Source organism: Apium graveolens, chromosome 10, assembly GCF_009905375.1.
Source record: "Apium graveolens cultivar Ventura chromosome 10, ASM990537v1, whole genome shotgun sequence".
NCBI classification, from domain to species: domain Eukaryota; kingdom Viridiplantae; phylum Streptophyta; class Magnoliopsida; order Apiales; family Apiaceae; genus Apium; species Apium graveolens.
In genome coordinates this window covers 242,174,746-242,198,697 of record NC_133656.1, presented here as the reverse complement: position 1 = coordinate 242,198,697, position 23,952 = coordinate 242,174,746, and the positions used below count along the sequence as shown (strand labels likewise).

General features: G+C 36.8%; 1 protein-coding gene across 1 annotated transcript in view; it reads left to right on the top strand.

Annotated features, from left to right (window-relative positions):
- The first annotated feature begins 1,429 nt into the window (after positions 1-1,429).
- LOC141692234 (serine/threonine-protein kinase SAPK1-like) overlaps positions 1,430-23,952 on the top strand; it is a 61,875-nt gene continuing 39,352 nt past the window's right edge. The window contains exons 1-6 of the mRNA XM_074496962.1: positions 1,430-1,474; positions 1,573-1,626; positions 1,706-1,798; positions 1,907-1,999; positions 2,087-2,191; positions 20,227-20,325. Coding sequence (XP_074353063.1) covers positions 1,430-1,474; positions 1,573-1,626; positions 1,706-1,798; positions 1,907-1,999; positions 2,087-2,191; positions 20,227-20,325 — 489 coding nt within the window. The remainder of the gene's footprint in view (positions 1,475-1,572; positions 1,627-1,705; positions 1,799-1,906; positions 2,000-2,086; positions 2,192-20,226; positions 20,326-23,952) is intronic.

Here is a 23,952-nt window from a genome sequence, read left to right as displayed (position 1 = left end):
GGGTTGTTTGAGATTGCTATGACACTTGTATTGTCATAAAATATTGGAATATTTGACATCAACATACCATAATCCCGCAGTAGGTTCCTCATCCACAAGATTTGAGCACAATAACTTCCAGTAGCTATGTATTCAGCTTTCGCAGTTGATGTGGATACTGAGTACTGCTTCTTGCTATGCCATGATACCAACCTTCTTCCAAGAAAGTAACAGCTTCCTGAATTACTTTTATGGTCAATCTTACAACCTGCAAAATATGAATCTGTATAGCCAACTAGGTTAAAACCTATACCTTTAGGGTACCAAATTCCAAGATTTGGAGTCCCCTTAAGTTACCTAAATATCCTCTTAACAACTATAAGATGAGATTCCTTAGGGTGAGCTTGAAATTTAGCACATAACCATGTTGTAAACATAATATCTGGTTTACTTGTTGTAAGATAAAGTAATGAGCCTATCATACCTCTGTAGCTTGTGATGTCAACTTTCTTACCAGTTTTGTCATGATCAAGCTTAGAGGCTGTTGGCATTGGAGTCTTTTCCGGAGTTGAATCTTCCATATTGTACTTCTTGAGAAGCTCTTTTATGTACTTGGATTGACAGATGAATACACCATATTTCCATTGACTCACTTGTAATTCAAGAAAGTAGTCCAACTCTCCCATCATGCTCATTTCATACTTACTCTGCGTTAGTTTAAAAACTCTCGTACAAAGATCATCATTAGTAGAACAAAATATAATGTCATCAACATATACTTGAACTAATATCATATCAGATTTATGCATTTTATGAAACACAGTTTTATCTATAACACCTCTAGTAAAACCATTTTCAAGTAAAAACTCTTGGTGAGTGTCATACCATGTCCTTGGAGCTTGCTTAACACCATAGAGGTTTGAATAGAAAATATACAAAGTCAGCCACATTTAGATTTTCAAAACCTGGAGGTTGTTCCACATACACTTCCTCTTCAAGCTCCCCATTTAATAATGCACTCTTCTCATCCATTTGATAAACCTTGAAATCTGAATATGCTGCGAATGCCAAAAATATCCTGATTGCCTCAAGTCTAGCTACCGGTGCATAGGTTTCATCATAATCTATACCCTCTTCTTGAAAGTAACCTTTAGCTACCAGTCTGGCCTTGTTTCTCATTACAATGCCATCTTCATCTAACTTTTTTCTAAATACCCACTTAGTGCCTGTTACCGACTCACCCTTTGGTCGACTCACCCTTTGGTCGGGTACCAACTTCCATACCTTCTGCCTCTCAAACTGATTGAGTTCTTCTTGCATAGAAATAACCCAATCTGGATCTTCAAGTGCCTCATCCACTTTCTTAGGTTCCATATCTGATAGAAACCCTAAAAAGTGACATTCATTATGAGTGGCATGTCTACTCCTCACTCCTGTGTCAGGATCACCAATGACAGTTCAAAGGGATTGTCTCTGTTCCAAACTCTTTATCGAGGTAGATAAGATCTTGATGTTTCCCAATGGCATCGTTATAATAGTTAATAGGTAAATTTTATGTACTCATTTTGCACTTCATGTTATATTTGGAACCAGGCAAGGTTTTTCTTCCAACAACTAATATCAGGAGTTAGCTATTGTCATTCAATGGTATGTGTCTGTGCTTTGTTTTTGGTATCAGCTCTGAATTTCACAGTTTTAGTTTTTAGCGATCTATGATGTTGTACAGCATATCTGCCATAGAGATCTGAAGCTCGAAAATACACTGTTAGATGGAAGTCTAGCGCCACGTGTCAAAATATGTGATTCTGGGTACTCCAAGGTAATAATTTTACAAATTACTCTCGGATATATACCATTACAAAAATGTTCTGTCTGCTAAATCCACTTCCCTCCTCTCTTTTCTTTGGGTGGATTTGCGTACTGCTAGTCATCAGTTTTTCATTCTCAACCAAAATCTAATGTGGGAACAACAGCTTATGTTGCACGAGAGGTTCTGAGCAGAAAAGCGTACGACGGAAAGGTGATAAGTTAATTTCTGTTGATTTCCTAGGTGATGTACTAAATTTTGCTAATAGCCATATGTTCTATCAAATTATCGAGATAATAGATTTCAGATGTTTGGTCTTGCGGAGTAACTCTATATGTGATGCTTGTTGGGACTTATCCCTTTTCGGATCCGAATGATCCAAATGACTTTAAAAAGACAATTGAGGTTAGTGTACATGAGAGTAGTTTGCATATGAAAGGGAAATAGAAGCTAAATTTTAAATTGCCTGAATTCAAATTGGGAGCTATACACCTTCGTAAACGTATGTACAATTGGCTTTTGACCGAGAATACGGAAAGCCCCATTCTTGATACCAAACTACATTCAGATTTCCATGGAATGGAGGCATCTATTGTCTAAGATTTTCATCACAAACCCTGAAAAGGTAATAATTTCTGCCTGAATTATATCATACAAGTGGATTATGTGTGTCAATTGTGAAAGTGCGCCGCTTATTCAGAATTATCAAGTGGATAATATGTTGAGAAACAGCTTACAAGATCTCAATATGAAACTTCTCGCGTCAATTGTGGAAGTGCATCACTTATTCAAATTTATCAAGTGAATTATTCAGAAACAGCTTACAAGATCTCAAAATGGAAGCGTTGGCAGAACTGTGAACAACTAGAATGATGGAAAACGATCAGACCTCTTTCATAATATCTTCGATCAGTAGACTTTCACAATAGCCATGTTTTTTCTTCAAGATCTCAAGTGGCATATGTAAAAAATGAGAACAAGATCAAATATTTCTGATGATCTTCTTGCTTATAAGGTTTTGTCTATTCTGATAGCTAGTTCTTGTGACCGAGTTGAGTATCGACGTATCGTTGTCGTTGGTATATCTGTATCTGTTAATGAAACAGACTCATTAATCTTCTAGTAGTATGCACTCTGTAGTTTCTTTTCTGCGTAACGAACTTTTACTACCTAGATTACTTGATATACGATATGAACAAAGTTGAGAACACAATTGTTCAACCAATAGTACTGTAGAGTTACTTTGTCAATTGCTACGGTCAGGGCCGGATTCATATACGGTCAATATAGGGGTCAGCAGAGAGTGTCCCTCTGCCCCTGATAACAAAAAATTAGCGGTTTTTTTTTAAAAAAAAGTATAAATATATATTTTTTATTGTGCCCCCACTAAAAAATTTAGATTTTTTATAATTGTAATAATTTTTTCATAATTTGAGTCATATTTGGTTTAATTTATAGTTATATGATTATCAATAAATTGGAGAATCCAACCGTAAAATTTTTCAAAACTATTCTTAAACTTCTGATAAAAACCACAGTCTGACACAGAACACGTTCCGAGTTCTAAATTCCTGATAAAAACTACGGTCTGACACAAAACACCTTCCAAGTTCTAGAAAAGTCTGCACTTGGTAAAACTTGAACGACGTTGGAGTTTTCCGGCATGAAGATAATTAAAAAAAACTACAACACTTACTACTCCAGATGGCCCCCCATTCGAACCTGTTCCATCATCGCCACTGGACAAGCCCATCACCCCACTAATGGAACTAGAACTAGAACTCAAGCAATCTTCACCACTGCTGACATCATCACCGTCCACACTCTTGAGATCTCCTTCTTGCAGCGCTAACTCTCTGCGCCGCTTCCTCATCTGCCTCTTACCCTTGGGTATGTGGCCAATGAATGATTCCACAATACTAAGACCCTCAGCATCGGACCGGCGGGGCTTCCTTCCAACATTTGACTAGTGCAATAATTAAAAATCAATTTAACATACTTAATAACAATTGAGATAAAAAAGACATCTAAAAACAAGGGGCATGATGAATGAGTATACATAAAAACGTATGATTCTATAACCTTTAGTGAACAAAGTAATATTAATAAATAGCACTTCTTCCATCTCTTATACGGGCCATGACTCGTTTGTAATCATTGATCGATAATTAAACAAGAGTGAAACATCAAACAGTGTTCCTGCTGATTTAAGCAGAACTAGAAATAGTTGTTAATGATTACAATGGCATACCTTGGGGCCTCGATCAACAAGGCGGGCCCAAGCTTTTCTGCTCCTCAGACAGTCAAGGACCGCCTGTGAGTGGCTGGAGTAGGCATAACGATCACCGTTCTTCTTTACAATGGCATACCTTGAGACTGTATCTTTTTCACGTTTAACGTGAACAAAGACATTTCACACATACCGGTAAAACAGCATCGCAAAGCTCCTTATAAGTCATGGGCTTGGTTGCAATCTCTGAGAGCAATCCTATAGACAAGGATTCATGCATGAGGAAATGAAGAAGAGAATATCATAGACCAGATCTATTTTTATATTTATCTAGTGGTTTCCTTTTACAGTACTTCTTTTTCTTATTCTGTACGTTGCTATATCTTTCTCAAACATGTGAAGAATCTAGAACTTAAAGCAATAACCTGGTAAGGTGCGGTAGGTCACACGGTTTTCAGTGCCAGAGTCATCATCAGAGGCAGTTTGAGTCGATTTACATCTAGAAGACACATGTTGCTTGCTAGTTGCAGGAGGATTACTCTTGTTAGCAGATTGTATGGCTGGTGCCTACCCATTGTCCACTTCCCTCTTGGTAACAGAATTTTCTGTGCGAGTCGAGTCATTGGTCCTCTGAACTGGCAGCAGTAGTGATCTCTTCATACTCTTAGATTTATCCTGGAGCTCTTGAGAATTTTGAGTTCCCTCTGTCGCTACACTTTTTCCTTTTCTTTTGGAAACCTTTATTGTTAAAAACAACAACAGATAATATTGTATAAACTGGATAAAAAGGCCCTTAATGCCATATGTGACACATTATAATATTGTGTTTTTCACATCTTGCCAAAGCATATATCTGGTTCAGTGGTTCATTTGTAGTGCATTCAAGTGAAGATCACAGAGTCGACTCCACACATTACCAGTTGTGGGGAACCATTCCGAAGCACATGTACATGTATCCATTACAATTTAATAAAACCGCTACTGCATGTAATGTCATCCAAACACGCCACTGTGTATCACATTTTTGGAAACGCATACTTATGATGCGCGTTAAAGTTTGTTTCTTAAAAAAAAAGTGACTTCAGAGTTATAAATATAAGAAACGTTGCACGCCTTTGTACTTTAAAAGAAGACATGTCTAAGACTTGTTTTTTTGTGCCATAAAGGGCCATATTTTTCTTTTTATGATATTGGGTGCACTATTTCTCAAAATTTGCTATAAAAAGCCAACACCCCAGACATAAACATTGATAAAAACATCAATAAAGAATGACACGCAAGCGATCAATATCGACCAATTGGATGGATGAGATAAACAATTATGATGTCAACAATACCTAGTTTTAGTTATGGAAACATAACTAAAACAGTACTTTGTTTTTTTATCACGTTTATGAAAACACATACTCATGATGCGTTTTAAAGTTTGATTCTTAAAAAAAAAGTGATTTTTGAGTTATATATCTAACACATGTCGCGCAATATATTAGAGTTATATAACCCAATTGAGGACGCCTCCTAACACCTTAGGATTTTAATTATAGATGGTTACTTAACACCCTAACAGTATTTATTGTTGGAAAATATGGGTATAAGTCCCATATTGGTAAGTCATATTTTTGAGCATTATGACTAAAAGATGTGTGAGATATGATGATATTCTCTTAATAATGGAAATTATTATTTTCCATTAGAATTTGGCTCAAATATTATGGCATAAATTAATTTGATTTTGTTTCAGATTAATTGATATGGTGTATGTCTTGATATATTTAATCTGATTCTGTTTCAGATTATTTATGGAATAGAGTAGCTTGCAAGTATTACACCGATTCCATAATTAATGATATTTAATTATGGAAAAGAGTAGCGCACAAGTCTATCTACACCTATATAAACACCTCTAAGGCGTTAGAGTTAGACACACCAAAAAAACATATTCGCCTCTAAACACAAATCTCTCTCTCTCGGTGATAGTTTCGTGCCCGTTCAAGCTCGCTGAAGGTGCTCGTTATCCGTAACGCCGCCGCTACCTCGTTTTATCCTGGGAGGCTATCGACTCGCACATACGGTGAGAGGCGAAATAGCTTTAAGGAGACAGTTTCAACTGGACTCGAGGATCTCTCTTCTGTTTATATCTTTTCTTCCTCCGTTTGATTTCGTTTACTCACGCACACACTTGTTTGATTATTTGTATTAATCGCAGATTGTTTTCACAATCTTAAAGCTATTTATTTTATATACATCTGTGACTGATACATCTGTATCTGCTTGTTTTGTTGAGTAACAGATCGATGGAGAACCAAACTGTGAACGATTCGATGAACATGACGGCTGATCCCAACGCACAGATCACTGGATCTGATGGGGTTCACCAGCAGCCGATTAACCCTAACGCACGGATCGTACGATCTGATGGGGGTCAAACGCCTGTTGGACATGTGCCTTCGGGACATGTGCCTGTAGGACACACTGTCATTGGACAGTTTAGTGTTCCTCTTGGACAGATATCGGCAGGATTCACTCCTCCGATCATACCTGCGGTGCCTACTGGTGTGCATACACCTGTAGTACAGACGCACGTACCATCTGTTCCACCCGTGGTGCCTGCTGCACCTGTTATGCCAACTGTGCCTGCTGCACATGCTGAAAAACCTGAGAAGTTCAACGGAACGAACTTCAAACGTTGGCAACAAAAGATGCACTTTTATCTGACCACGTTGCATATGGATCGCTTCCTTAAGGAAGAACCACTGTTGCTCACTGCTGAGAGTAACAAGCAGACTGTGTATGCTGCTGATGCTTGGAAGCACTCCGACTACATCTGTCGGAACTATGTGTTAAATTGTTTGTCTGACTCATTGTATAACGTATATAGCGCGAAGCCAACAGCTAAAGTCTTATGGGAGTCACTTGACCATAAGTATAAAACCGAGGACGCTGGGGCAAAGAAGTGGATTGTTGGCCGCTTTCTTGATTATAAGATGGCAGGTGATCATTCATGACATTCATGCTGAGGGAATGGTCATAAGTGAGTCTTTCCAAGTTGCTGCTGTTATTGAAAAGCTTCCACCTGGATGGAAAGATTTCAAGAACTACCTTAAGCACAAGCGAAAGGAGATGTCTATGGAGGATCTTATTGTTAGACTTCGTATTGAAGAAGACAACAGAGGGTCCGAGAAAAAAATTAACGTTGCCACTGAGAAGGCAAACATGGTGGAGCATGCTCAAAGCTCCAAGCCCAAGAAGGCTAATTCTGGTAAAGGGGCAAAGCTGGCACCCAAGGGAGGGATTTCGAAGTCGAAATTTCAAGGGAAGTGCTATAACTGTGATAAAGTTGGTCATAGGTCTTCTGACTGCAAGAAGCCCAAGAAGCCCAACAAGAAGAAAGAAGCAAACATGGTAGAGAATATCTCCAAGGAGATGGGTGACATAGACCTCTGTGCTACGGTCTCTGAAGTGAACCTGGTCGGTTCTAATCCACGTGAATGGTGGATTGATACTGGTGCTACTAGGCATGTTTGCTCAGACAAGGCGGTTTTCTCTAGCCTCAAAGCTTCCGATGCTGGTGAGAAGCTCTACATGGGGAATTCAGCAACTTCTACCATTGAGGGTGAAGGCACGGTGATCCTGAAGATGACCTCTGGAAAGAATCTGATTTTGAAGAATGTACTTTATGTGCCTGATATTCGCAAGAACCTTGTGTCTGGTTCTCTGTTGAATAAGCATGGCTTTCGCATTATAATAGAGTCAGATAAAGTTATTTTGTCTAAGAGTGGTATGTTTGTAGGCAAGGGTTATTTAACTGATGGGCTTTTTAAGCTCAATGTAATGTCCGTTAAGGACGATAATGAAATGAAGAATTCTTCTGCTTACTTGCTTGAGTCTCCTAATTTATGGCATGCTAGATTAGGACATGTAAATTATGACACTTTACGACGTTTAAGTGCAAAAGAATACATACCTAAACTTACTATCGATCCAAAACATAAGTGTGAGACTTGTGTTGAGGCAAAATTAACGAGATCATCATTTAAACGTGTGGAAAGGAACACCAAAGTGCTAGACCTAATACATAGCGACATATGTGATTTAAAATTCGCTCCAACAAGAGGAGGAAACAAGTATTTTATTACATTCATTGATGATTGTACAAAATACTGCTATGTATATTTGTTGAAAAGCAAAGACGAAGCTATAGATAAATTTAAAATCTATAAGGAAGAAGTTGAGACACAACAAACTGAGAAAATCAAAACGATACGAAGTGATCGTGGAGGTGAATATGTTGAACCGTTTGGGGAATTCTATTCACAACATGGTATAATCCATGAGGTCACTGCACCATACTCCCCTCAGTCAAATGGTGTGGACTGAAAGGAAGAATCGCACTCTGAAAGAGATGATGAATGCGATGTTGTTAAGCTCTGGGCTCCCACAATCAATGTGGGGAGAAGCCATCTTAAGCGCAAATAATATTTTAAATATTACGATGCGCAAGAATAAGGATGTAAGTCCTTATGAAATGTGGAAGAAAAAGAAACCAAGTTACCAACACCTGAAAGTGTGGGGGTGCCTTGCAAAGGTACTGATCCCTACACCAAAGAAGGTGAAGATAGGTCCTAAGACTGTGGATTGTGTCTTCATCGGATATCCTCCACACAGCACTGCATATCGGTTTCTTGTTCATGAATCCAAGATTCCTGATATTCAAAGGAATACCATTATGGAATCAAGGAATGCCTCATTTTTTGAGACGATGTTTCCCTGTAATCCAGGAAACCAACAACCTACGACGTCTAAACGATCTCATGAGTCTGTAGATGACGATAATGAGAGTGACGAAAGTGAAGACGAAAATGTGGGGGTAGTGAGAAGGAGCAAAAGACAACGAACGGAGAAATCCTATGGGTCTGATTTTATGACCTATTTGCTCGAAGAAGGTGACCCAAAAACTTATAAGGAGGCGGTTACCTCACCTGATGGGCCTATGTGGAAAGAGGCCATCAAGAATGAAGTTGATTCAATTATACAAAATCATACTTGGGAATTAGTGGACTTGCTAACTAGTTGCAAACCATTAGGTAGCAAGTGGGTTTTCAAGAAGAAGTTGAAAACTGATGGCACTATTGATAAGTATAAGGCCAGACTTGTAATTAAAGGATACAAGCAACAAAAAGGCCTTGATTACTTTGATACATATTCTCCTGTAACGAGAATAACGTCCATAAGGATGATGTTTGCTATTGCTGCAATGCGTAATCTAACTGTACATCAAATGGATGTGAAAACAGCTTTCCTAAATGGAGACATAGATGAAGAAATCTATATGGAACAACCTGAAGGGTTTGTTGTCCCAGGACAAGAAAGGAAAGTGTGTAGATTGGTGAAATCATTGTATGGTTTGAAACAAGCGCCTATGAAATGGCATGAAAAATTTGATGAGGTCGTGCTGGCCAATGGTTTCAAAATCAATGAATGTGATAGCTGTGCCTATTACAAGGATAACGAGAACAGCTATGTCAAGGAGAATGACAATGGCTATGTCATGATGACACTATATGTAGATGATCTACTTATTGCTGGAAGCAATGATAAAGTTATCAAATCTACAAAGGACATGTTGAAATCAAGGTTTGACATGAAAGATATGGGACTAGCAAATGTAATTCTGGGAATTCAAATTTTTAGAACATCAGAGGGTCTCGCATTAAGTCAACCACATTATGTTGACAAGATCCTTGAGAAGTTTCTTAAGGATGACTTTGAGAAAGCTAGGACACCTGTGGATATGACTTTGCACCTATCCAAGAACAAAGGTGTAGCTGTTTCCCAATTGGAATACTCGAGGATAATTGGTAGTCTGATGTACCTCATGAGTTGTACAAGACCAGACATTGCATACTCAATTAGCAAGTTGAGTAGGTTTACGAGTAATCCGGGAGCTGATCACTGGAAAGCGATTATAAGGGTACTAAGGTACTTGAGGGGAACTCGAGACTATGGACTGCACTATGGCAGATACCCAGCAGTATTAGAAGGATATACTGACACAAATTGGATATCTAGCAAGAAAGCACTTAAGTCTACGAGTGGCTATGTGTTTACATTAGCTGGAGCGGCAATATCATGGAAATCCTCAAAACGAACGGTGATAACTCATTCCACGATGGAAGCTGAGTTTGTGGCACTAGATAAATGCGCCGAAGAGGCTGAATATCTACGTCAGTTTCTGGAGGATATTCCAAGATGGCCAAAGCCTGTAACTGCAATAGGGATTCACTGTGATAGTCAATCCGCTATTGGCAGAGCACAGAGCACGATGTATAATGGAAAGTCTCGTCATATACGACGACGACACAGTTCCATTAGACAATTGATCTCAACCGGAATTATCACTATTGACTATATACCGTCAAAGGATAATATCGCGGATCCACTAACCAAAGGGTTATCAAGATAAGTGGTTGAGAAATCATCGAGAGGGATGGGCCTTAAGCCTATTGCTTAACGGCATCATGGTGGACACCCAACCATTGCTGACTGGAGATCCCAAGAACTTGGTTCAATGGGACAACTAAATCATGATGACCAAATCACTGTGGGGGTAACCCCTGGCCTGTTCCTATGATGAGGAAACAGTGAGACCCGTAAGGTACGAGGTTAAGCTTTGAGCCTTTAATGATCTTTGATGAATACATGGAGCTCAGGAGTGAACGCATGGAATTCAGTTGAGTAAACGCGGGTTACTCTATAAGATAAAGATCACCTATGTGGGAGAGAAGTGGGGCCGCTTCAAAGGAGAATTGCAAGGCATAATTCTTTAGAAACTTCTGCAGAACCAGGACGATGTTCCATGGCCAAAATGGACATACTCATGAGAGCTGAACGAGTTAGAAACGATATAGTGATAAGTATATCATCGTTTACATAAACGGTCGAACAGTTCAAGGATAAGCACGTCTACTGTCTACCAGTAAAGTCGGTATGCTTACTCGAGCGAAGGTTCAAGGAGGATTCTCTACCTATCGTATGCTATATCTGATCGAAGAAACTATCACCAAGTCAAACTCCGTGTCTGTCTGTCTGTCTGTCTGGTGTGTGCTACTATGATCACCAATCTCACCCATGTGGGGGATTGTTGGAAAATATGGGTATAAGTCCCATATTGGTAAGTCATATTTTTGAGCATTATGACTAAAAGATGTGTGAGATATGATGATATTCTCTTAATAATGGAAATTATTATTTTCCATTAGAATTTGGCTCAAATATTATGGCATAAATTAATTTGATTTTGTTTCAGATTAATTGATATGGTGTATGTCTTGATATATTTAATCTGATTCTGTTTCAGATTATTTATGGAATAGAGTAGCTTGCAAGTATTACACCGATTCCATAATTAATGATATTTAATTATGGAAAAGAGTAGCGCACAAGTCTATCTACACCTATATAAACACCTCTAAGGCGTTAGAGTTAGACACACCAAAAAAACATATTCGCCTCTAAACACAAATCTCTCTCTCTCGGTGATAGTTTCGTGCCCGTTCAAGCTCGCTGAAGGTGCTCGTTATCCGTAACGCCGCCGCTACCTCGTTTTATCCTGGGAGGCTATCGACTCGCACATACGGTGAGAGGCGAAATAGCTTTAAGGAGACAGTTTCAACTGGACTCGAGGATCTCTCTTCTGTTTATATCTTTTCTTCCTCCGTTTGATTTCGTTTACTCACGCACACACTTGTTTGATTATTTGTATTAATCGCAGATTGTTTTCACACTTATCACCTTATATTTAAATCAACAAGGATATAAAAGGAAAAAAAATCAGTACACAACTAACTTAACAAGGACCGACCTTACCAAGGGAGAAATGAATATTTGTATTATTTAAGCACAACGATTAATGTAATTGAGAAATCACTAGTATAAATGAAATTAAAAAGTGACATATGTGCAACTTACCCAACCATGGTCTTTTCCCACAGAATTAGATGGTGACTGCTTCATGAGCATGCTTGCACCAGTCGGAGAAGCTAACTGGGGTAAACTACCAGCATGCCGCATGCGTGGCACCCGCGAGACTCTTGCAGATCTGTTAAGCTCCTGATGCAATAATAATGCAAGCTGCAAAAGATGAAACAGAAATTAGCAAAACATTAGCAGAGGAACTTCAAGAAAACATGACAACAAAATGCCAGCTTGACTCAGACCTCTTCATCACTTATTGTTGCAGGAGTGTTTAGAGTGCTTGACTGATCCTCTTGTAGTGTGAGGATGACCTTCGATGATGGTTGATAATCTAAATGGTCAACTGTCTTACTTCTATGCATCAACTTTGAAGTGGTAGTTGTATTGTCAATATATGATGCACTCTTAGGTTGCAAGGAACTAGCAGATTCACAAGACACGGGATTACCTATACTATTTTGTAACAGTGATGGTTTAGCAGATCTAAAGGCAATAGATTCCTTTGATTCAGACAAGGTTTTACTGAAATTAGAGGAACCCGAAATCTTGCTTCGGTTTGAAGTTTTCACAGAAGAGGCAAAAGATTTTGGAAGCTCTTTTCCAGAACTCGTTGACTTTTCATACCTCTCCCTGTCCTTAACAAAACCACCAGCAGACATCAGACATCTTATCACAATCACAACTTTTGGTTGAGTTCTGACATACATTATAGATTTCCTTAAAGAAACTATCATTATAGATTTGACAATCAGCAGCAACAAGTAGTTTCAGACTACTGATAACTTCACACATTACACTTAATTGGTAAAATCATTATTTGTCACCAGTGACAAATGTGAAAATCTCTACTCTCACTTTTTTCAAATATAGATTTTTTTTACATAATATTAATTATTACATACATGAGAACATTAAATTCCCAAGTAAAAAACATCACATCTCGCCCATCAACAGAAGGGAAATCGTAGGACAGATGCATTAAATTTGCACAAACTAGGACCTGATGGACAAGAAAGTTTTTTTAATTTATTTTCAGTGGACCAATGGAAGAAACCCAAAAGATGCCTGCCACGCTCCTAGTTCCCTGGCATGTTTCTGCTTGGCAAGTAGTTTGTGCACTAGATCAAAACAAATCTCACAGTTTACAACTCTTGCAGAAAGTTTAGCCACTAATACCAAGTAATAACGAGTAAAATTTATATTCTGTATAGAAGCAGAGAGATATATGCATCAATGATTAAGAAAGTTGCAAATGTAGAGTTCACATGACAGCAATGTAACTGACAGTTTACAGCATCATTGGGAACATTTTATCTGATCAGAGCCTTAGTATCTGGATATCATACCAAGGGTGTCATCAAGAATTAACATGTATAATATATTTTATACTGGAAAAAATAAACCAACTGCAGGAGTAGAATTTACTATGTTCTATACAAATCCAATTCTAAATCAAGAAGCAGCCAGAATTTAGCCTACCAGCTGTCCACTGAACTGAATGATACATAGTACATGTTTAGTTGACTAAGAACCAGGAAAAAACAATTCTAGCAATTAGTAAAAGCTCAGTATTCAACCATGTAAATGATTTATTTTTTTCTTAGTTCCTAAAGTTGATTGGTTTTCATCTTGTAGATTATGAGACTTTCACTAGTTGTAGAACTGCTCCCCTCTGCAATTCAGAAGATCCCTCTGCAACCACACTTTCTATTATATATTTCACCCACACAAATTATACGATGAAGAGAAGTTTAGTTTATTTGTCAAGCACCTACATCCTCAGAAGTTCGTGAATCCTCTTTCTTACGCTTGCCAGAGTAATTCATAATAGATTTCATGGAACTCCTATCCTTTTTCAAACGATTCTGCTGGCTGCTCCAGTCATTAACTTCCTCGCCTTCCTCCCCTTTCTTTTTATTACTTTCTTCATCTCTTGTTCTCTTCCCCGCACCAAAACTTACACTACCACCAACACCCCCCACTTTATAATTATTCAACAAAGACAACGCTCCCCCATTACTACCCTCACTACCAAGCTCATTTCCACCACCCTCATTACCACCAGTCTCATTCCCGTCATTCCAATCAAACTCCTTATACTGAAAACCAAACTTCTTATGTACATACCCGCTCGCCCTCCACAACGCCGACCCAAAAATCCCCGTTCCCGCGCTTTCCCCACCAACCACTCCTTGCACATGCGCCCTCTCCTCCCTCGGAACCCTCCCTGTCCAAGCCGTCCTACTAGACCCCACATTCTCCCCACTCTTATTCGCCATTCCAAGCAAACTATCAGCAACCTCATCCTCAATATTCTCACCCCTCTTACTCTTCCTCCTACATTTCTCACACGTAAACACTTTTTCGCTCTTTACCTACCTCGAACACCAACTAATTTAATCTAAATCATTAGATCAATTTAATTTAATGTCCGGTTCCCTTTAAAACATCACACCCAACTAATTTGCACCCTACAGACAATCTCAGTTTTCCCCCTCCGTTTTAAATTGATTTTTCCCGTTAAAGGGTATGTTTTTTTTTAAATCCGAATTCACTGTACTTTTCTCCATCACTCAACGATCAATTTGCATACCATATTTGATATATTTCAAAGTAATTAAAAAAAATATTATTCAGTTTCTATTTTATATTCTAAAATTGGTTTTTATTAGAGTAGTCTCATGATTATTATTATTTTCAATTTGTTTTTAAAATTAATTTTGGTTATTTTCAGTTGTAAAATTGTATAGCTCGTCTTTTTCTAAAAAAAAATTTGTTTTGCAATTTTTTTTAAAAATTTACGTTTCTTACAAAAAAATTAAATACCTATATTTAAAGGCCATAGTGCTACCTAAGGCTCAGCGTCCGGTCGGTTCGGTCAGAAACCGAACCGAACCGAATTAACCGAAAATCGAAGTGATAATTTTTTCGTAATCGAACCGAACCGAACCAAACTTATGCACAAACCGAACTGAATTATTTCGGTTAATTCGGTTTGGTTTCTGAAAACCGAAATATTTGAAAATTTTATCAAAATAATTTAAAATGGAAACAAAAAATAATTGGAAATGTTAAAAGAATACATATTATATTATATATGTAAAAAACTGAAGATACATACATTCTAACCAATTGAAAATACATACAGTCTGTTTTTTGTTTATATTTACTATATTACATTATATATATATAATAATTCAAAAAAATATATATTTTGGATTTCGGTTATTTCAGTTAAACCGAATTTATTTTTAGATTAACCGAACTGAACCAATATTATTTCGGTTCAAAACGAAAAAACGAATTAACCGAAATTTTTGAAAAACTCAAACCAAACAGAACCGAAATTATATGATTCGGTTCAGTTTCTCGGTTTCGGTTCGGTTTTACTCACCCCTAGTACTACCTTGAGAAGAATTTTTTTGGAAATTTGTGATTTATTGTGTTTGACAATGTGTGCCCATATATGTTATGTTGGTGTAACATATTATGTAGATTAAATATTTTCTTATTATTTTTTATGAAAAAGTATAGGAAAATGTTTTTGGCGAAATATGGGTGTTTGTTTTCTTGTGAGATGTGTTGTTTAAATTTTCTAAAATTTCTATGAAGTTTATTTATTTATGAATTATTTAAATAAAGGAAAATGAGCAAAAGTGCTAACTTTTTTAAGTTTTTTTTACGATTTTGCTGTTTTTTGTAAATATACGCAATAAAATATGGTTTGTAACTCGAGAAAATGAGACTTTTGTTTCAGCAAAATAATTAAAACTATTTTTGATTACATTTAACAAGGGTACATTTGATTTAACAAATCCAATATTAAAGGCAAATCCCAACCAAAAACTATTACAGATACAAGATTTTGTAAGGGTGTAACCTTAAATGCAATTTTAAACCACTGATTATTATTCCTAAATTTTCAATAAAGTTGATTTGGTTAATTTCAATTGTAAAATTGCATACCTTTTTTCCCAAAAAAGTCGTTTTGCAAAAAATAATTAAAATTTACATTTTTACAAAAGCAAAATTGTATTTTTTTTTTGAAGGCCATTGTGCTACCTAAAGCAGTGATAAGCGGCTCGAAAGAAGTGTAAAGAATGAGAGTTGTTGAGATCAGAGAGAAGGCGAATATAAGCTAAAAACATTCTCAACTAAAAGTAGAAAAGTGCAAAATAATATCATGAAAAACATATTTTATTACAATTATATGTTTTTAGCGCTCCCGTCTACACTCCGGACGTTTGAAGTACATCTTCAGTTTTCACGCTTAGGAAAATATAACGCTCAATATATATTATCAATAAATTATTTAAACATTTAACCATTCGTCCCCTATCATGTTACAAACTATTATCACTTATCCATTTTTGTTCACTATTATCACATCTCTCTTCTCTTATCACATTTCTCTGTTTTCTGAATTTTTCATTGATGTGTATGTGCTGATGCAGTGAGTTTTGTTAATGTGTATTTTTTGGGGAACTTTTACATTGGGCTTTCTTAAAAAAACAATTTGGACCAATTTCAGGGAGGGTCCAAACCTTCCCTGGTGTTTTACTCCCTCTGACACAGGTTAAAACTAGCATATTAGAAAATCAATCACCAAAATAACATGAGCGGTTAAGATATTATAAGTTTCTTCCTCTTATCTGAATCTTTGAATCTGTAGCCTTCATTAGCATATTCATTTTATCGGTTTTCTTGATCAAAATAGAGGTTACCAATGAGTTATGCGTAGCGCTAAATAAGGAACCGCCAAATACACAAGTTACACTTAATATATAAAATGAGTGCATGAAAATGTTGTGCTCAGCCTGAATTACAATCATGAAGTACTAGATGATTGTAGAGGTATACAGTCGTAGATCAATAAAACAGCAGTAGCCAGGAGCTAAATATGTAACACAATCCAAAGTCACATATTGAGATGGAAATTAAGCTTTCACTTATGACGTTAATTCATAAATACCACAGTTGTATAACCGTTCATCAACATAAGCCGCTTCCAAAGTATCGTATAGGGGGGGTTGAATACGATACCTACAATCTTTTTCGATTCATTTCAAGTTCTTCGTTATATGTACGGAATTAAAATAGACACAAAATAATTCGAGAAATATATTATTTTATTAATATAAATTCAACAGCACAACTTTGTGTTTACAAGCTTAATAAATGAAGTCTTTAATGGAGCTCCCGTAAAATACTTTCTGTTGGCTGAGGAAGATTACCAAATGAAATTGTATTCATTTTCTGCTTTTTCGACTTCAATTCCTTAGGGAAGGTGGCACATTTCTGTCCATTCAAATCATTGAATTGCTGCATTTATAATTCACAATAACACAACCAAGTAGTTACTTGCGACAAGAGAGAGTTCTTTCGTTGCTACTTAACTTGCGACCACTAGTAGCCTTTTCTAGTCACTTACTTGCGACCAGAACATCACAGGTGGTTTTACCTTAGCAAATTTCTCCTTTAGCATTTACTTGCGACCTAGTTCCCTAGGGCAAAGTTACTTGCGACCTAGGGAGACCTGTGTAAGATTTTTCCTTAATTTCATCTCTAGTACTTACTTGCGACATGTTTTTCCCTGTACAGCTTACTTACAACCTTGTGCTTCTAGGAGGATGCATATTTCCCAAGTCACAAAGTTACTTGTGACCTGTAGCTCCCTGAATGAGATACTTACGACCAGGATAGTAAGCTATTTTTCCTTAGCCAATTTTTGTTTCTTGCAACTTACTTGCGATCTAGTTGTCTTGGCAGTGGATCTTTGACTTAGAAAAATTCTTGACTCTAATAATTGTATCAATATTGATCTTTCTGTATAACTGAATTAAACCTTCTCTAATATGCTGATGCTTGGTGCACTGGTCTGGTTCACAAACAACTAACATGAATTGATTTAATTCAAATTCTTTTGTAATGCTGAGCTGATACACCTTGGTTGATTATTCAGTGCTTCAATCACTGAACCCTTGATCTTCAATACTTCAAATCAAATCATTTCACTGACACTGGAAGTCCTTCGACATCTTATTCTTTATGGAGGCTTGAACATGTTAATGAACTTCTTCCCATGACTTGATTATGAACTTAAAACATCAATTCCATCTTTTGATTCTTTGTATATATCCAGTCTTCATCATTAGGGTTCCTATGTTTCATAATTTAATATTGTTTATCTATTTCTGTTTCATGTTGAGTTATAATTCCTCGATTACATATTACGTTACATTATGCTTTACAATGTCCCCCTATTTGATTGTTAGAGTTTGACAAGCAATCCCTAAGGATAACTCAAATGACAATATGAAAAAGTACAACCTCAAAACAGATTACTGGTTTACTTGTTGTAAGATAAAGTAATGAGCCTATCATACCTATGTAGCTTGTGATGTCAACTTTCTTACCAGTTTTGTCATGATCAAGCTTAGAGGCTGTTGGCATTGGAGTCTTTTCCGGAGTTGAATCTTCCATATTGTACTTCTTGAGAAGCTCATTTATGTACTTGGATTGACAGATGAATACACCATATTTCCATTGACTCACTTGTAATTCAAGAAAGTAGTCCAACTCTCCCATCATGCTCATTTCATACTTACTCTGCGTTAGTTTAAAAAATCTCGTACAAAGATCATCATTAGTAGAACAAAATATAATGTCATCAACATATACTTGAACTAATATCATATCAGATTTATGCATTTTATGAAACACAGTTTTATCTATAACACCTCTAGTAAAACCATTTTCAAGTAAAAACTCTTGGTGAGTGTCATACCATGTCCTTGGAGCTTGCTTAACACCATAGAGGTTTGAATAGAAAATATACAAAGTCAGCCAGATTTAGATTTTCAAAACCTGGAGGTTGTTCCACATACACTTCCTCTTCAAGCTCCCCATTTAATAATGCACTCTTCTCATCCATTTGATAAACCTTGAAATCTGAATATGCTGCGAATGCCAAAAATATCCTGATTGTCTCAAGTCTAGCTACCGGTCCATAAGTTTCATTATAATCTATACCCTCTTCTTGAAAGTAACCTTTAGCTACCAGTCTGGCCTTGTTTCTCGTTACAATGCCATCTTCATCTAACGTTTTTCTAAATACCCACTTAGTGCCTGTTACCGACTCACCCTTTGGTCGACTCACCCTTTGGTCGGGTACCAACTTCCATACCTTCTGCCTCTCAAACTGATTGAGTTCTTCTTGCATAGAAATAACCCAATCTGGATCTTCAAGTGCCTCATCCACTTTCTTAGGTTCCATATCTGATAGAAACCCTAAAAAGTGACATTCATTATGAGTGGCATGTCTACTCCTCACTCCTGTGTCAGGATCACCAATGATAGTTCAAAGGGATGGTCTCTGTTCCAACCTCTTTATCGAGGTAGATAAGATCTTGATGTTTCCCAATGGCATCGTTATAATAGTTAATAGGTAAATTTTATGTACTCATTTTGCACTTCCTGTTATATTTGGAACTAGGCAAGGTTTTTCTTCCAACAACTAATATCAGGAGTTAGTTATTGTCATTCAATGGTATGTGTCTGTGCTTTGTTTTTGGTATCAGCTCTGAATTTCACAGTTTTAGTTTTTAGCGATCTATGATGTTGTACAGCATATCTGCCATAGAGATCTGAAGCTCGAAAATACACTGTTAGATGGAAGTCTAGCGCCACGTGTCAAAATATATGATTTTGGGTACTCCAAGGTAATAATTTTACAGATTACTCTCAGATATATACCATTACAAAAATGTTCTATCTGCTAAATCCACTTTTCTCCTCTCTTTTCTTTGGGTGGATTTGCGTACTGCCAGTCATCAGTTTTTCATTCTCAACCAAAATCTACCGTGGGAACACCAGCTTATGTTGCACGAGAGGTTCTGAGCAGAAAAGCGTACGACGGAAAGGTGATAAGTTAATTTCTGTTGATTTCCTAGGTGATATACTAAATTTTGCTAATAGCCATATGTTCTATCTAATTATCGAGATAATAGATTTCAGATGTTTGGTCTTGCGGAGTAACTCTATATGTGATGCTTGTTGGGACTTATCCCTTTTCGGATCCGAATGATCTAAATGACTTTGAAAAGACAATTTAGGTTAGTGTACATGAGAGTAGTTTGCATATGAAAGGGAAATAGAAGCTAAATTTTAAATTGCCTGAATTCAAATTGGGAGCTATACGCCTTCGTAAACTGTATGTACAATTGGCTTTTGACAGAGAATACTGAAAGCCCCATTCTTGATACCAAACTGCATTCAGATTTCCATGGAATGGAGGCATCTATTGTCTAAGATTTTCATCACAAACCCTGAAAAGGTAATAATTTCTGCCCTGAATTATATCATACAAGTGGATTATGTGTGTCAATTGTGAAAGTGCGCCGCTTATTCAGAATTATCAAGTGGATAATATGTTGAAAAACAGCTTACAAGATCTCAATATGAAACTTCTCGCGTCAATTGTGGAAGTGCATCACTTATTCAAATTTATCAAGTGAATTATTGAGAAACAGCTTACAAGATCTCAAAATGGAAGCGTTGGCAGAACTGTGAACAACTAGAATGATGGAAAACGATCAGACCTCTTTCATAATATCTTCGATCAGTAGACTTTCACAATAGCCATGTTTTTTCTTCAAGATCTCAAGTGGCATATGTAAAAAATGAGAACAAGATCAAATATTTCTGATGATCTTCTTGCTTATAAGGTTTTGTCTATTCTGATAGCTAGTTCTTGTCACCGAGTTGAGTATCGACGTATCGTTGTCGTTGGTATATCTGTATCTGTTAATGAAACAGACTCCTTAATCTTCTAGTAGTATGCACTCTGTAGTTTCTTTTCTGCGTAACGAACTTTTACTACCTAGATTACTTGATATACAGATATGAACAAAGTTGAGAACACAATTGTTCAACCAATAGTACTGTAGAGTTACTTTGTCAATTGCTACGGTCAGGGCCGGATTCATATAGGGTCAATATAGGGGTCAGCAGGGAGTGTCCCTCTGCCCCTCATAACAAAAAATTAGCGGTTTTTTTTTAAAAAAAAGTATAAATATATATTTTTTATTGTGCCCCCACTAAAAAATTTAGATTTTTTATAATAGTAATAATTTTTTCATAATTTGAGTCATATTTGGTTTAATTTATAGTTATATGATTATCAATAAATTGGAGAATCCAACCGTAAAATTTTTCAAAACTATTCTTAAACTTCTGATAAAAACCACAGTCTGACACAGAACACGTTCCGAGTTCTAAATTCCTGATAAAAACTACGGTCTGACACAGAACACCTTCCAAGTTCTAGAAAAGTCTGCACTTGGTAAAACTTGAACGACGTTGGAGTTTTCCGGCATGAAGATAATTAAAAAAAACTACAACACTTACTACTCCAGATGTCCCCCCATTCGAACCTGTTCCATCATCGCCACTGGACAAGCCCATCTCCCCACTAATGGAACTAGAACTAGAACTCAAGCAATCTTCACCACTGCTGACATCATCACCGTCCACACTCTTGAGATCTCCTTCTTGCAGCGCTAACTCTCTGCGCCGCTTCCTCATCTGCCTCTTACCCTTGGGTATGTGGCCAATGAATGATTCCACAATACTAAGACCCTCAGCATCGGACCGGCGGGGCTTCCTTCCAACATTTGACTAGTGCAATAATTAAAGATCAATTTAACATACTTAATAACAATTGAGATAAAAAAGACATCTAAAAACAAGGGGCATGGTGAATGAGTATACATAAAAACGTATGATTCTATAACCTTTAGTGAACAAAGTAATATTAATAAATAGCACTTCTTCCATCTCTTATACGGGCCATGACTCGTTTGTAATCATTGATCGATAATTAAACAAGAGTGAAACATCAAACAGTGTTCCTGCTGATTTAAGCAGAACTAGAAATAGTTGTTAATGATTACAATGGCATACCTTGGGACCTCGATCAACAAGGCGGGCCCAAGCTTTTCTGCTCCTCAGACAGTCAAGGACCGCCTGTGAGTGGCTGGAGTAGGCATAACGATCACCGTTCTTCTTTACAATGGCATACCTTGAGACTGTATCTTTTTCACGTTTAACGTGAACAAAGACATTTCACACATACCGGTAAAACAGCATCGCAAAGCTCCTTATAAGTCATGGGCTTGGTTACAATCTCTGAGAGCAATCCTATAGACAAGGATTCATGCATGAGGAAATGAAGAAGAGAATATCATAGACCAGATCTATTTTTATATTTATCTAGTGGTTTCCTTTTACAGTACTTCTTTTTCTTATTCTGTACGTTGCTATATCTTTCTCAAACATGTGAAGAATCTAGAACTTAAAGCAATAACCTGGTAAGGTGCGGTAGGTCACACCGTTTTCAGTGCCAGAGTCATCATCAGAGGCAGTTTGAGTCGATTTACATCTGGAAGACACATGTTGCTTGCTAGTTGCAGGAGGATTACTCTTGTTAGCAGATTGTATGGCTGGTGCTGACCCATTGTCCACTTCCCTCTTGGTAACAGAATTTTCTGTGCGAGTCGAGTCATTGGTCCTCTGAACTGGCAGCAGTAGTGATCTCTTCATACTCTTAGATTTATCCTGGAGCTCTTGAGAATTTTGAGTTCCCTCTGTTGCTACACTTTTTCCTTTTCTTTTGGAAACCTTTATTGTTAAAAACAACAACAGATAATATTGTATAAACTGGATAAAAAGGCCCTTAATGCCATATGTGACACATTATAATATTGTGTTTTTCACATCTTGCCAAAGCATATATCTGGTTCAGTGGTTCATTTGTAGTGCATTCAAGTGAAGATCACAGAGTCGACTCCACACATTACCAGTTGTGGGGAACCATTCCGAAACACATGTACATGTATCCATTACAATTTAATAAAACCGCTACTGCATGTAATGTCATCCAAACACGCCACTGTGTATCACATTTTTCGAAACGCATACTTATGATGCGCGTTAAAGTTTGTTTCTTAAAAAAAAAGTGACTTCAGAGTTATAAATATAAGAAACGTTGCATGCCTTTGCATTTTAAAAGAAGACATGTCTAAGACTTGTTTTTTTGTGCCATAAAGGGCCATATTTTTCTTTTTATGATATTGGGTGCACTATTTCTCAAAATTTGCTATAAAAAGCCAACACCCCAGACATAAACATTGATAAAAACATCAATAAAGAATGACACGCAAGCGATCAATATCGACCAATTGGATCGATGAGATAAACAATTATGATGTCAACAATACCTAGTTTTAGTTATGGAAACATAACTAAAACAGTACTTTGTTTTTTTATCACGTTTATGAAAACACATACTCATGATGCGCTTTAAAGTTTGATTCTTAAAAAAAAGTGATTTTTGAGTTATATATCTAACACATGTCGCGCAATATATTAGAGTTATATAACCCAATTGAGGACGCCTCCTAACACCTTAGGATTTTAATTATAGATGGTTACTTAACACCCTAACAGTACTTATCACCTTATATTTAAATCAACAAAGATATAAAAGGAAAAAAAATCAGTACACAACTAACTTAACAAGGACGGACCTTACCAAGGGCGAAATGAATATTTGTATTATTTAAGCACAACGATTAATGTAATTGAGAAATCACTAGTATAAATGAAATTAAAAAGTGACATATGTGCAACTTACCCAACCATGGTCTTTTGACACCGGAAGCAAGGGAAATACGTAGAGTAAGGTTTAAAAAATCACCACTCTAAGGAATCCAGCCTAGAGATAAGAGTTAACTCGCCACCCAAAGGAACCCAACCTAGGGGATAAGAGTATGAAGAACAAAATTCTTTTGAACACAAAGAATTATCTGAGTTTTTTTTTTTTTTTTATCTGAGTTTTGTATCTCTATTTCTGAATAAATTTTACATGACTGATATAGTCTTTATATAGAGACTTGGCTAG